This window comes from Delphinus delphis, chromosome 1 (assembly GCF_949987515.2).
Source record: "Delphinus delphis chromosome 1, mDelDel1.2, whole genome shotgun sequence".
In the NCBI taxonomy this organism is placed as follows: Eukaryota; Metazoa; Chordata; class Mammalia; order Artiodactyla; family Delphinidae; genus Delphinus; species Delphinus delphis.
In genome coordinates, this window is record NC_082683.1 from 182,224,070 (window position 1) to 182,239,496 (window position 15,427).

The following is a 15,427-nucleotide window of genomic DNA, read 5'->3' on the forward strand; positions in this document are numbered from 1 at the left end:
CCACTTGTCCATCCATCCGTCCATCCATCCATCCATCCATCCACTCGTCCTTCTATTCATCATCCAACCCTCTCTTCCTCCCTCTACCCCTCCATCTACTGAGATTTACAAAGAAGTGTGATATTTGGAGTTTATAAACTTGTATCTGAGGCCTAATTCTAATTATTTCTCACTGTGTGATTTTGGACAAATAGTTCAACTTCTCAAAATTTTTTGTTCATTCTTCTGTAAAATGGAGCTGAGTGCTTATGTTTACATGATAGCCACTGTAAGAATTAAATGATTCACTAAACTCCCATCAGGCAACATACCTACTGATTGGAACGATGAGGTTTATATGAAAAAGGGAAAGACACACCACAGTATGAAAATATAAAAGATCCATAAACCTTCTCACGCTTCAGACTCATACTTCCAACTTCCTTTTGGACACCACGCCTTGGATGTGCCCAGAGAACTCAGATCAACAGATCTAAAACTAAGTTCATTACAGCTTCTCTTATGGGTTGAGCTGTGTCCCCCACCCCCGCAAATTTATATGTTGAAATCCTAACCTCCAGCACCTGAGAATGTGACCCTATTTGGAGAGAGGGTCCCTACAGAGATAATCAAGTTAAAATGAGAGGATTAAGGGAGGCCCCAATCCAATATGACTTGTCCTGATAAAAGGGAGAAATTTGGAGACAGACATGCACAAGCCTGCGGAGGGGAGGGGGGCGCAGGGGGCCTGGACCAGATCCTCCCTTTCAGCCTCAGGAGGAAGCAACCCGCTGACACCTGAACTTGGACTCTGGCCGCCAGACTGGGAGACACTCAGTTCCCGCTGTTTCAGCTGCCGGCTGTGGTACCTGTCACAGCAGCTGTGGTGAACGAGCCCACCTCCCCACGCCCCCTCCTCTGGAGTTTCCTACCCCGGTCAGTGGTACCCACCCCACCTGGCTGCTCAGGCCGAATGTCTGGACAGCAGGCTTTTCCCTCCGTTCCCTGCTCCTCCCTTTGCCAGGTCACCAAGTCTGGTCCGTTCCCCCCCCCCACCGTGAACGTTTCTAGGACCCTCTCACTGTCTCCAGCTGTATCCGTGACCCTGGTCCAGGCATCCTGGAGATCAACTCTCAGCCGTTCCAACCCACGCTCTATCCCCCACACAGAGGGATGCTCCACGAATCCAAATTTGAGATCACTTCCCAGCTTACAACGATTCAAGGGCCTTGCTATGGGGCCAGGCCTCTCCTGATGTCCTTGTGAGGACGCTCCCGGCCTAGCCACCCCCCACTCCGCTCAGCCCCCCGCAGCAGCCCAGCCCCACTGGTCACGCCCCAACCCCGCCGTCCTGCAGGCTTGCACATGCAGTTCCCTCTGCTGCCGCCCTGTCCCAGGTCCGACCTTGCTCGTCTCGGCCTTCGGGTGGGGAGCCTCCCGCCCGTCACGTTGGGGCACCGGCCACACCGTGTCACCGCTGCAGTGACCTGTCGTCCCCCTTCTGAAGGTCCTCTGCCGCTGTCTCCTCAGCATCTCAGGGCCCCAGCGTCACGTCCCCAGCGTTACAGTTAATATGACTGAGACACTTCCAGAATCTGAGAGACGGGCAGGACTAGACAAGGTGGAGAGGAGGAGGGATGCTTTCCGAGTCAGCCAAAGCCCGGAGGCGGGACGCACGGGCCCCCTGGGCGGCCCAGAGCGGGTGGCGCATTGGGAGATGTTTATAGGACTGAACGCCACGCGCTGTATCTGGGCATCGCTTGTTCTTGGGGAGAAGGACTCGAGGAGATAAGCTCAGAGGCTGAAGAGTCTCCTGGACGTGGGCGCTGGGCACAACGGAGCAGGGGGTCCGGGGAGTGACGTGGGCCACGAGCGGCCTCCCAGCCGAGCTTCGCCCTTGGGGATGGAGAGGAAGGTGCCGACGGGGGACTGCACGGAGGAAGGGCAGTGGAGCCGGCGTCCGGCCGGGTGACGGAGGCGTGGGGAAGGCAGGCGAGGAGTGAGACTGTCTCTGAAACAGTGACCGTCCACACATGGCAAGTGCCCCCCGAGGGCGGCCTTGTGGGCACAATGACAATGGTCTTGTGACTGGTGGTGGGAAAGGACGACAGACACTAACTTTACAAACAGGAGTGAGAACTGAGACCACGAGGCGAGACCTGTTGAAGGCATTTCCTTTATTATAACATGTCTTATTAGCACACATGATTCTAATAGCAAATATGTTCTCCACCCTTGGTTCAAACATCATGTAACGGTCCAGAGTATAAATATATGTATATACAAAATTTTACAAAGACAATAAAAAAAAAGGTTTCTGACCAATGAAGTCATGAGTTTAGAAAGCAAAAGTAAAGATTAAATACTGAAAATTAAGATAAAACCCACCAAACTAATACTCTAAGATCTTCAGAGAGGATCCTTGTCTGCACACCTACTCTTCGTAAAACTTCAGATCAAAGTGCCACTCGGTAGAGCATCAGCTACGACAAATACACACGGAACCTCAGAAGGAATACAAGCTCAAATGCCAAAAGTAAAAGAAAAAGATAACAAAAGCACGTTTGTTACACTGCACCATTTCAAAGCACCTGAAGACACATGGTTCATTAACACCGTAAATAAATACTGGTCACTGTGTCAGAACAAGCTCTGCCCAATGAGAAAATCATCACACTCAGCCCGGGCACCAACAGCTGGCTCCCAGCAGCCGCGCCGAGCACGCAGTGTGTCTGCGAGGGAAAAGGGCAGAGGGAAAGACCTGGTCAGTTAAAATAATGCTTCTCCAGGAAATGCCTGACATCACCCAAGCAAGGTCACTGTGTATCTCTTCAATTTACATACATTTCTGCCGTCAGAAATGTCAAACTATTTCCTCAGTGGAAGACGCCTGAAGTACAATGTCATCTTTATTACCTGACTGTAGATAAAGCTGTGAGACATAGTGAGGCCCTTTAATCGTCATCAAATCACATACAAGCTCTCATTGCTCGCTTATCAAACAAGGATTATCAAGAAACGACCCAGCCTCTGGCCTCCCAACCTCATCTAACCGTCAAGTGGCTTCTGGCAGTATTTAATTGGTTGTAAATGATACTCGCACAGCCCCTAATATGACCCCCAACGGATAACGAAGTAAACTAGTACGCCAGCAAGCCGCACTGTTAATGTAAACTATACCATACTTAGGAAGCGCCTTATAATTTGGAAAGAAACAGGAAACTGTGTCCTGAACACACTACTCAGAACAGCAGCCAGTTAACCCTTCAAGAAAAGAGCTTTAGATTTACCGGGGCAAGCTAAGCTGCTCTGGTTAGACCTGTTTTAGCAGTTTCACCATAAAACTCATCGTTGCTATTTGAGGGGAGCGCAGATACAGGCACAAAAGTTTCCACTCACGGGAAAATAACTCACAATCACCACAATCGCCACAAAAACCCCTTACCGACAGGCTAGTGAGCCAACCAGAGACTGCACGTCAGCGTCAAAGATGAACACTTACAATTCAAGGCGACGGAAAACCAGAGGAAGGGCTGCTCACTTGGCTTTGAACTCCTGATTCCACCCTATTGCCACAAAGTTCCAACATAGTAAATACCTGTTTTAAACCGTCTGCTGGGAAAGCTCTGGGTGCACACACAGGCATCTGAAGTCAGGATCCACTGCGTTTATATGTCCACACCCAACAGGAGGCCACCCACAGACTAGATGTCTGTGAAGTGGTCACTCTGCTCTCCGGCGGTGGGAGACCCCCAACCAGCGCCCTCCTGGGTGGGCAGCGCGCCCTGCTCTGAGCCCCCCGGGGCCGGGCCCAGGAGCTCATACACCCGCTTGGGTACACCTCGGGTCCTCCGGGGGCCAGGCCTGTCTGGCTCAGGCTGCTCTCGTCCTGCTGCTGCGGGATCCCCATCACAAGCTTCCCAGGGTCCCAACAAACCAGGTCTTTCTTCAAATTCAAAACCCAAGAGGAGTGAGGTAGCTCGAGATTCCAGCTCCCTGTGGCGGGCTCGGTCGCCGTGGAGACCCCTGGCCGAGCTGCAGAGACTCTGGACACAGTCCTGGAGGAGTGCTACGTGGCCGCGGTGCCCTGTGCAAGGAGAAGGGAAAGGCCGTCACCCTTGGCGTTCCTCACCAGGTAGTGAGCGCTGTGATGGACTCGAGATGCCCTTTAAGCCAAAGTGACCCCTCAAGGCAATTTGAAACCACTTAAGATTATTCAGTTTATCTGCTAAATAAGCAACCTGCCTCTTAGGATCTAGTCATTGAGGCAGAGGAACTTACAGATGCTAAGTGGGAACTCAATCCCACAAGTTCCTACAGGTAATTAATGTCAGTGAAGGAGCGTTGAGCAGGCCCCAGTGAATGAACCAGACTAGAAACGAGAAGATGTCTGAGATTCCTCAAACTGTCAAATTCTGATTAACCATAAATTCCATTTGCAGTATATACCTCTCAGCGCAGAAATAATAATTTGAATAGTTTGCTCTAAGCAATGTTTTAACTTCAAGAATTCTGGGGCAAAATTAAGCATCTTCTTCAAATCTTGGTATCCAGAATTTTCTTCTTGTACTTGAGTTCTGAAGCTTTTCTGTGTAAATAAAGTTCATAGTTTAAAAGAGCAGTACCTACCATTTATTATCCAGCATCATAAAAGATAAACTTATTTAATTTTTAAGGGTTCAACTTTATATCTCCCGTTTATTTTATTTAAACAAACACTTTCAAGCCACAGAAATTTCTCTCCTTTGTAACACATTGATTATATACTTAGCTTATAATATTTTCCTATTTACCTGTGACATGAGAAGAAAATAATTTATCTAATTTGCCTGTATTTTAAAATCTTTGAGCATACTGATTATTAAACACAATTTTTTAGCCTATGCTGACTATTCAAGCAGAAGCTGACAGTTACTAAACCAGTAGCAGGAAGAAGCAGATAAAATACACGACTACCGCTCAATTTCTGCACACTGTTTTATCCATCGCTAAACCTAGTAAGCTAGGAAGCCAAGAGGAAGAAGCTTGAGAGCTACTGTACCTGCTTCCACTAAACGTGCACAGAGGAGTCACTGGCTAAAGACAGAAACTGAGATAAACACATCCACGCTGGAGCCAAATGAAGTACACTAAACAAAATTAACCCTAAAAACAATTTAATGCTTTTCTTACTGTTTTCCACTCAGCAAAGAGGCTTTCAAGGGATTCAATCAATCCTACGGCATTAGCTTTCATCTGCTTGGTAACCTATAGAGAAAGTTAAAATATTTTGTTATACAAATAACTATTTAGAAGTATAAAAACCCTGGAACTCCACGGGATCTGCCAGGGAAAAGAGTTCTCGTCTAGTAGTCACGAGACTGGAGTGTCTAAATCACACAAGTGGAATTCCTTTCTAAAGAAATCACACACAGATTCTACATTAAATGTGGATACCCTCTGATGTTTGCTGTAGTAACAGCATTTGCCTACTTAAATATTTATAGAAAAGAAATTTCCAAAACCTCCTTTGGAAGGGGGTGAGATAACTAACGTGTCCAGAAAAAGATCACACCCTCAGAACTTTACATGCATTCACCAGTCTCCCTGAGATAAACCGACAGAGACACTGTATTGGTTCCAGGTGTACAGCATGATTCAATACCTGTATGTACTGTAAAATGATCACCGCAAGTCTAGTTAATATCTGTCGCCTCACAGTTACACGATTTTGTTTCTTGAGAACTTTCAGGATCTGTTCTCTCAGCAGCGTTCAAACATAAACCACAGTACTGTCAACCACCACCGTGCACGTCACACCCCCGGGACTCGTTCATCTTACAGCTGCAAGTCTGCACCCCCTGCCCGCCGGCCCACTCTCCCCCCGCTCCACCCACCTGTTTCAGTGAGCTTGGGTTTTCTAGATTCTACACACACACGAGCTCACACAGCACGTATCTTTGTCTGAGCCAGTTCACTTTCACGTGCTTTACCACTTGATGCTCAGTTGATTCTCCACCACGGCCCCATGCTGCAGACGCGCCTGTCCTCACTTTACAACATGGAACCAGACCCCGACGCCTAGGTCAGAACCCGGGTGGGACCCCTCCCCTCCCCTCCCCCCCCATTCTAAGCTGTTGCTTGTGCTGCTTGGTTGTGTCCCGCAGCACTTCTGCCACGCGAGCTGCTGAAGCATGTAACTGGCTTTTCCCACAGAGCCCTTCCCGGGGTCTAACTCAAATTTCCTCTCTGTGGTAAAAAAAAAAAAAAAAAAGAGCACCCAAATTCTGTTTTTTCCCTCTTGACTCCAGCTTGAAAATACAACTCCAATGTCTTATGTCTGAGCCGATTTTGTATTTCTTCAGATATTTGTTCTCCTTCTGTGGGTTCTTATGAGTTTAACTTTTAAGAATACGATAAACTAAACCCCTGCCGTGAGCACACTGCTGTGGCCTTCTGCAGAGAGGAAAGGAGAGGATGGGGTGGGAGCAGAGGTCCACATGGAAATGCAGATCCCATCAATTCTGTGACGAGGGGCCTGACCCTTTAGCCGTTTACTTCCTCAAAACAAGACCAGCGTCCCCATCAACAGACGAATGGATACAGAAGATGTGGTACATATATACAATGGAATATTACTCAGCCATAAAAAGGAACGAATTTGGGTCATTTGTTGAGACGTGGACGGACCTAAAGACTGTCATACAGAGTGAAGTCAGTCAGAAATAGAAAAACAAATATCGTATATTAACGCATATATGTGGAGCTTAGAAGAATGGTACAGATGAACCAGTTTGCAGGGCAGAAATAGAGACACAGATGTAGAGAGCAAACGTATGGACACCAAGGGGGGAAAGCCGCAGTGGGGGCGGGGGTGGTGGTGGTGGGATGAACTGGGCGATTGGGATTGACATGTAGACACTGATGTGTATAAAACCGATGACTAATAAGAACCTGCTGTATACAAAAATAAATAAAATACAATTCAATAAAAAGACCAGCGCCAACACCTGCACCTGCTTCAGCACCCGCTAAACGCACCCACACGCACTATTCCACCTGCACTGTTCATTAACTTACCCTGCACCCTTCTGCACTCCTTGCCAGTGGAAATGCTACTTTGCAAACAGCGATAAGTAAAGTGTTAGTGATGAATGTCACCGCCACTGCTGCAGGGCACAGCCAGGCTCCGGCGTCAGCTGCGCTGGCGGAGTGCCCTGCCTGCAGAGCCGCATCAAGGAACCCAAATCAGCCTCGTGTCCCCTGGACACAATTAGACCCACAGACCTTGAGGCAGTGACAATGTGAGCTCCTTTGGAATGTGTTTATTTTAAAAACAAAACAAGACACAAAGTGAGATAGGAAAGTGCAAGCAGAGTGTCTACGGTTAGGATTTCCTGCACGCTGTTCTTAATCTCGTAGGATGCTCAGAGCAGCTTAGGAAGTGAGCATGGTCCGTCCTCACCTTGTAAATGGTACAGCCGAGGCTCAGGCGGCTGCTCAAGGCTACCCGGGACCTGGGGAAGCAACTCAGCGTCTCCCAGCTCTGAGCTGCCCTGGGCAGAGATAAAGCCCCATCATCTGACGGAAGGACGGGGAGCCCCTCTGGCTCACATGAGAAGCTTCCCCTCAGCTAAGGGAGCTAGAAATACACCAACGCAAAGGCTTCCCTAAGAGGAAGAAAGAACTCTCACTTTCCCCGCCTTCCTGTAAACAACGCCCCAGAGGGGTGGGAACCGACAGCCCTCCACGCACCTGCCTTCCCCAGATCACCACCACGTACGTAACTCTTCACCCACGCGGGTGACCTCAGGAACCCGAGTGTCCCCGGGGAGCTCCTTCAGATGTGGTTCTAACAACAGGTGTTACAACAAGACTCTAGAACAGACCAACCTGAAATCCACCGTCACAAGGTTTGAACTTCTACCTTCCGAATCCCCGACTCACTAATACAAACTCTCAACAGAGAAGACTGGTGCGTGGTCAGTGACTTCCACGTGGCAGGCTGACTTTGGGAGTCAAGCAGGTAGAACGTAAGACCCCGACTCAGGGAGACTAGGTGCCCCGGCTCAGTGAAGCCACGGGACCGGCAGTAACCACCGCCCCCCACAAGGTGGTGAGTGAGGGTCACCTCTACTCCGTGTAAACACCTGGTCCAGTACCTGCTACCAGGAGTCACTTAATAAGTGAACGGCTCACAACCTGTGCCACGGGTGTTATCACACATGACAGGTGAAGAAACAGGCTCAGAACACTGAGCGACTCGGTAAACAACTGCTGGAAGGTGACGGAGCCGGGTCACACACACAGGTCCTCCAATGGCAAGATCCAGCCGGTCCCCACAGCCCCCCTGTAAGCCAGCACTGGCTTTGTACTGAGACATGAATTAGCTGGAGGAGGTGGGGACAGGTCTGTCCCAGGAGGCCACCCACATCTCCTTTGGTCCTATATCTTGATACGAGACAACTGATGTGAACTCCCCTTGTTCAAGACAGTGGATCGATAAATGGTAGTTTCCATTCTCAAGTGGAAGAGCAGAGTCCTGAACAAAGACGAGGAAGAAAAAGAGAAGTGGAAAGTGGCCACTAGGGGTCGCTGACACACTCTGTCCGCTCAGTTTATCCCCAGGCAGCCCTGGCAGGACCAGCAAAGCACGAACCACAAAAGGGGCTGCAGTGACTCAGGTGTAACCTGGGAAATGTCACTATGAGTGATGACGTCAACAGCCTTTTCAGTAAAAAACAATCCAACACAAGCTAAAATACATAGATTTATGAAAACCTCAGTCACTGGCTGAGTTAAACTATGTTTAAAAACCAGCTTTACATACCGGCTGGTACTATACAGGACATCCCCTTGTTCGTCTTACCTCATCTTGGGGACTCTGCCTTCGGAGTGCACGCTCAAGCTCTTTTGCTTTTTCTAGTCCAGAATCTAGGAGACTCTCCATTCCCAAGCCTACACCATCACAAATAGCACCCATGAAATCATCCTAGGAAAAGTTTTTAAGCGTTAACTGGCAAATTCAAGTTCTATATTCTTTTTAAATTACCAAATAATTAAGTTATATTTTCTGCTTATTTTAGGACTGTAATACATTCCAAGTTGATTAATTCAACAAAAGCTAGAATAAGAACTAACGGTGCATAAGGAAAAAAAATTAGCCAGTCTGTAATTTTGTATCCCGCATATTATATGTTAAAGAATGTTCATCCTCTTAGACAGGACACCGCGTCGCTAGAACGTTTTAATACAATATTATGTTTTCAGTAGCATGAATAATTAAAGCAAGCAAATACACATCTTCTAGAATGACATGCAAACGTAATTACATTCTTCACATGTTGGCCGGCTGAGCACCCACCCTCCAGGGCACATGGCAGACCTTCAAGCCAAAGATCTGGAAGGCACGGCGAGGATCCCAGATCATCAGGTACATTTAACCACTTAGACTGGGACAGCTTTCAATCTCCTGCTAAGCTAGTAAAGGATGTGCTGCTACTCATCCTGCTTAGCGACACCACTATCAGAACCCCTACTGTTCCCTGAGATGAAGGCTTCCACCACGAACGCTGCCGAGTTACCTGGAGGCTGGCAGCCCCGCAGTCGCTGTTCTCCAGGGAGCGCAGCTGGTCCCCGCTGAGAGCTGCTAACTGCCCCGCGTACTTGATGGCTTGGTGTACAATCTGGATCACTTGCTTCTGAGCCTCTTTCACCATTGATGAAATATCTGAAGAGCAGCCCTGTGAGATAAAAATGGACCAGGGTATTGGATACGTGAGATTACCAGGGGAGGTAAGAACAAGACCGGTGTGAAGAAAATGGATTCTGCATTCATCGATACGGTGACCGTGCTTCATCAAAGTCCGATCGGGACCAGACAACGTGCGATCCCAGAGCTTCTGACGGTGATGACACGACTAGGACACAGGCTGCCCTCAGAGAGCCTCTGCACTAACAGGAGACGGAAGGGGAGCAGGCAGCAGCCAGACGTGAGACGGCGGCCGAGCGCTCCCTGTGCCGGGGCCGTCTGACGGATGGGTAACCAGGACGCTTCCTACTATGGGGGGTGGGGAGGGGCAGGGAAAAGGGAGGGAAGACCTGAAACCCTGCAGATGAAAGGCTCCCCCACGTCTCCCAGAGGAGCGGGGAGGGCGGCTCAGGCACCCCTCCGGGTCTGCCTCCTGGAAAATGCTGCCTGTATCACTGCAAGGTAAGGATGCTCAGGCTACACTTAAGCAGAGCCTAGTTCCTAAATCCAGGTTTGCCGGCTGAACTTCAGCGTCTCCTGAGCTCAGCTGACCTCCCCCTCCAGGTCACCCGTCCTCTCCGCCCTGATTCCTTATGGAAAGCATTTCTCACAGGGCAACAGGCCACAGCCCTAAGTTATGGTCAAAGTGCTTTTCCTCGAGACGGAAGAGACGGGAGAACGCTCCACCCCAGGTCCCCTGCAGTCCTTTCTTGTAACACCAGCCAACTAACTGGCCGTCACAGCAGCCTCGCCAGGTTGGCACTGCCGCTTCACTTTCTAGGTGGGCAACAGGAGACTCACAAAGTCTGTGCAAGGACACACGCACACCTAACCCAGCCCCGGTTCCCACACTGGACTTCCAAGCGCCCGCGGCGGGTTGGGCTGGGTTTTCCCTATCCTGCACCGCCTCCAGGATCTGAGGCTGACCGAGTCACCCAGCCCTCCCGTGACCACGCGGCTGGAGCCCAGGCGGCTGGGGGTGACCCTGCGGCCCGCGCTCTCAGGGCCTGCGCTGTCCGAGCCCTCCTGCCTCTGTCCCCCGTCCTCACCGGTCTGCGGCCCACCCTCCTTGTGACGGTCACTCTGTTTCCTCGTGACCTATATCCAAAGTGACCCTTCGTCCAATGTCAGTTTATAATTAATTCAATTACAAGGACCCAACCGAGCATCGATCACAAAACGAGCCCTCGTGAGAAAGGACACCACATTCCATCCACCTGCCGGGAGCTCACTGCCCGCACCGACACAGTGCATTAAACGGCACAACGGGTAACGTACAGGGTTATTATCAGAGGAGCTAATAGGAGGGATGTGTGGCCAGGTCTCGGGGAGCCCCACAAAGACCTCCTAGGGGAGAATAATGGACAATGGAAACCACACGTCTAGCTTCAACACTGGACCCGTAAGTTCAGTCAGAAAGAGAGCCTCCCAGGAGGCATCTGACGCCAACTGAGCATCCACTAGAGCGGAAGGACCGGGAAGCCTTGGGAGGCTCTACAGGGTCTGTCCAAGCATCTAGAACATTCGCTACACAGCCTGTCCCTCTGGGTTTCTGCCTTGGCCCCTCGTACGTGCAGAGCCTCTCAGAGGAGGTGCGGGCATCCGCAGATGCGGGGTCTCTCCAGCACCAGCCCCCATGGCCCTCTCCTCCAGTCCACCCTGGTCACACGGCTGCCAGAGTAAAAATGCACTTCCCAGGGACACCTGCAGCTACGTGTGGTCACGTGAGGAGGTTCTGGCCAAAGATACGTAAATAGGAATGTCACGTGGCGATTTCCAGAAACCTCCTTAGAAGAAGGCCCCTTCTTCCATCCCGTGCACTGACCTTCCCTGGAGCCCTGGACGCGGTAGACACAGAGCCCGGGGCCACGCTCGGGGCCCAGCCGAGAGCTGCACGGAAGGAACCGGGGTCCCGAGGCAGCCGCCAAGCCTGCCTCCAGATTTTATGAGAGGAAGGAAGCTTCCACCTTACCTCTTCCTACAGCCAAGCCTCATCTTATCTGACTTAAGGTAAACAGGGAAACAAGATTACTTTCCTTGCCCCTGTGCCAGCAGGCTTGTGACTAACTCACCCCGCACTGAAGCCCCACCCGTAACCAGAGCGAGACCCCAAACCCCTTCCCAGCAGCCCCTGCGGAAGGCAGTACGGCCCAGGGTGGGGGGGGCGGAGGTAGGAGCACACGCTGGGTCCACGGCGACCTGGGCCCAAGTCTACGACCTACTAGTTGTGAACAGTCGACACACCCTCCTGGCCTCCACTTCCTCACTGATAAAGGGTGACAACACCAGTGCCCACGTCCGGGGCTGCGGTGAGGACTGAAGGAGTTAACATTTGTAGTGCCCGGGGCGCAGAAAGCCCTGGGAAGTCTCGCTGCCATCAATCAATCATCCAACATCCACAGTCTTGGGATTTCAACACAGAAAGCGCTTCTGAAAATCCTAAGGGTCGCGTTTTGGGCAAGATGCGAACAGGAGAGCGTCTATAAACACTTGCTGAACAGATGAGTTCTCCTGGCGATAAGCCGAGATCACTTTACCTGCAGAAACAACTGTAAGCAGCCTCCCAGCTTCCTCACTTCCCGTCTCAGCTCGGCCGGCAAAGCCCCCGTGCCGGGCCTGGGGGGGACGCCGCTCAGCCAGTGTCTCGTCAGCACCACGAGCCGCTCGAAGGCGCTCGCCACCTGCACAGCGAGCGACTGGTTTGCTCGATCGGAGAACACTTCGGAAGAAGAAGAAAACTGATAAGTGACCCCTGAGTACGAGAGCTCACGTCTGATCTGCATGAAGACACTGTAACGCCGGGCACCGCATGACAGAGGTGACAGAGCCACGCACAACGGAGCAGGGAACCGCGGTGCTCGTGAGCGGGTGGCAGGGGCTGCTCACCGTTACTCTGACTGTCTTCGTCCTGTTCTTCATGAGCTCTGGACACGGCGAGTATCCCGTCGTGGATTTTAAGGAAATTACTAATCAAGTTGTCCGCGACAGTGTTTTCTTCATCATCACTCTGTCCAAGAAGCTCTAACGACGAGCCAATCAATTCCTTGCAAACTCCGGGAAGAAAGGATTCTGCTGAATCTGGATACACGGGGCTTGATTTCCCCGCTAAGCCTGTGTTGACAGAAAACAGCCACCTCAAGCCTCGTTTCCAGGGACGATACTTGCAAACAAACCCATCAGTGCAAGCGGCCACAGAACACTGGCCACACATTCTAAGTAGGCTACTCCTACTCCAGGACACCTTACTTCCATACACCAAGCGGAAAACACAATTCCACAGAAGAATCAATCAACCTCTCAACAGCAACCATCCATAGCTTAGCAGCTACAGACACAGATGACAGGGAATCCAAACATCCCACGTCACCACTGGCTTAACCTCCTTCTTTATTTACTTTTTGGTAACACCTAAGGAACTGTGAGTTGGTGAGAACAATGGCAGTTGCATAAAATAATATAAACACATCAAATATAAGTAAAACAAGCTGGAAAAGCAGGCAGTAATAGAGCAAACGACGTTAGAAGGGAGACCTCTCGGCACTCTTCCTGTAACAGCCCCTGCTCTAGGCACCCTACAACCAACAGAGGTGAAAGCCAAACAGCTGTCTACAGTTAATCTATCACATCTTGGGGAGACAGACTCTCAGCATAATTTTCGAAGCACCGTCCAAACCAGAGGTAAACGGAAAAACTTTAAGAGCTCATGTGGCGCCTCTGGAAATAACTTTATCCCGGAATGCTAACACGTGAGTAGGGTTCTCATTTAATATGTACGATTAGTTTTCTGCTCTACTCCATAAGCCATTAGAAACAGCAAGCTAAAAGGCAGAGTGAAATAAAGGCACCAGGTGGGGACTATTAAGAGTCGAGAGCCGAGACAGGAGCTGGATCTGGGAAGAGAAAACAGCTGCCAGCCCAAAGCTCTGTCACTGCAGGGTGACGACGACAGCGACGCTCCTCCCGTCACCACGGACAGTTAACCACGTAACGCCTGCTTAGTGAGATACCGGTGTGAATGCATCCCCAAATCCAGCATCAGCGTGTCAGAAAGACTTGTAAAAATCTAGTTTCGAAATACGGCCCCTAAGGTGAGAGGTTCAGACGCTGGCTCGACTTTCCGAAGCTGGCAGGCCTGTCCTCCCACACCTCGCAGCCCCCCGGGCAGGTTCACACTAAATGCACACGTGGGTTTCCAGCTCCCTCTCTGAAAACTGCAAACAAGCAAAGACCTCTTATATGTCTGACTTCCCCTTGTATCTTAACCTTTAAAAAGGGCCCTTAAAAAATGACCCTTGAACACCTGAAACTAACACAATGATGTAAATCAACTATACTTCAATTAAAAAAAACAAAAACGACCCTCAAAACAGGTTTAGTTATCTGGAAAAGGTACCTTTGTAAAACATCTTACTCTCAAATAATACTGAATAAATAAGTTGCTACCACAGATATAGAAACTTTTATTTTGCTGGTAAACATAAAGTCTATATTAAACAAGTAGTAGGATAATAATTATCTTTCTAAAAGATAATTTTATGATTTAAAAAAAAAGAAACCCCAGTGTCTTTATTTTATTTATTTATTTATTTTTTTGCGGTACGCGGGCCTCTCACTGTCGTGGCCTCTCCCGTTGCCGAGCACAGGGTCCAGACGCGCAGGCTCAGCGGCCATGGCTCACGGGCCCAGCCGCTCCGCGGCACGTGGGATCTTCCCCGACCGGGGCACGAACTCGTGTCCCCTGCATCTGCAGGCGGACTCTCAACCACTGCGCCACCATGGAAGCCCCCCAGTGTCTTTATTTTAAAGGCAAAGACGAGACACAGTTGCCTTCATGGCTACTCATATTCCACTGACACCTTTATCGAAATAGACTACTACATTACGGAGTAATTTTAAAACTCCATTTACTCAGGCACAAGTGACATTCTGTAAAGTGTAAGCTGTGCACATCTTAAGTGTGCAGCTTGTCTTTACACACGTGTACCCCGTGCAACCCCCGCTCAGATCGGCACGTGCAACACGCCCATCGCCGCTTTCCAGCAGGCTCCCTCGTGACCCACCATTCTACCTGAAGTACTCGGACACACGTGTACCCCGCGCAACCCCCGCTCAGATCGGCACGTGCAACACGCCCATCGCCGCTTTCCAGCAGGCTCCCTCGTGACCCACCATTCTACCTGAAGTACTGGGCTTCTGTCACGATAGATTAGTTTTGCCTATTTTTGAACTTCCTATAAATAGAATCATATGGAATGTACTCGTTATCATCTAGTTTCTTTCACTCAACCTCATGTTTTGGGGTTCATCTGGGTTGTTGTACGAATCAGTGGTTCTTTTCTATTGCTGTGCAGTAGTCTGCTGTTACCAGGCAGTAATTTTAATTATTACAGGTACTTACACATATAAATTACAGTGTATCCCCTCTTCTTATGAAAATTGACATAGTCAATATTGGCATGACATAATTATTCAGTGGAATAATTCCTATAACTTTTTCTTTTAAACTTTTAAAAATTAAAGCAGCTTTAGACAAATCATGCATATTATATAAACTTCAGAAGAAAACGAAGGATATGCTGTGAAAGGACGTCTTCCTTCCTGCCCCGTCCCCTCCCCCAAGTGCCTGGACAAACCAGCGCTTCCAGGGAGAGCATATTCATTCATAAGCATGTTTGTACACATCTTTCTTCTCCTCCTCACACATGCGATATCCTGTCA

The 15,427-nt window shown here is 49.8% G+C and overlaps 1 protein-coding gene across 1 annotated transcript in view; it reads right to left on the reverse strand.

The window, feature by feature from the left end:
* Window positions 1–2,143: 2,143 nt before the first annotated feature.
* Window positions 2,144–15,427, reverse strand: part of KIF14 (kinesin family member 14) — a 48,972-nt gene continuing 35,688 nt past the window's right edge. Inside the window, exons 23-29 of the mRNA XM_060011304.1 lie at window positions 12,596–12,820; window positions 12,247–12,428; window positions 9,543–9,701; window positions 8,828–8,950; window positions 5,152–5,226; window positions 4,429–4,567; window positions 2,144–4,066 (exon numbers count right to left, since the gene is read on the reverse strand). Of these exons, the coding sequence (XP_059867287.1) occupies window positions 3,684–4,066; window positions 4,429–4,567; window positions 5,152–5,226; window positions 8,828–8,950; window positions 9,543–9,701; window positions 12,247–12,428; window positions 12,596–12,820 (1,286 nt within the window). The 3' untranslated portion in view covers window positions 2,144–3,683. The remainder of the gene's footprint in view (window positions 4,067–4,428; window positions 4,568–5,151; window positions 5,227–8,827; window positions 8,951–9,542; window positions 9,702–12,246; window positions 12,429–12,595; window positions 12,821–15,427) is intronic.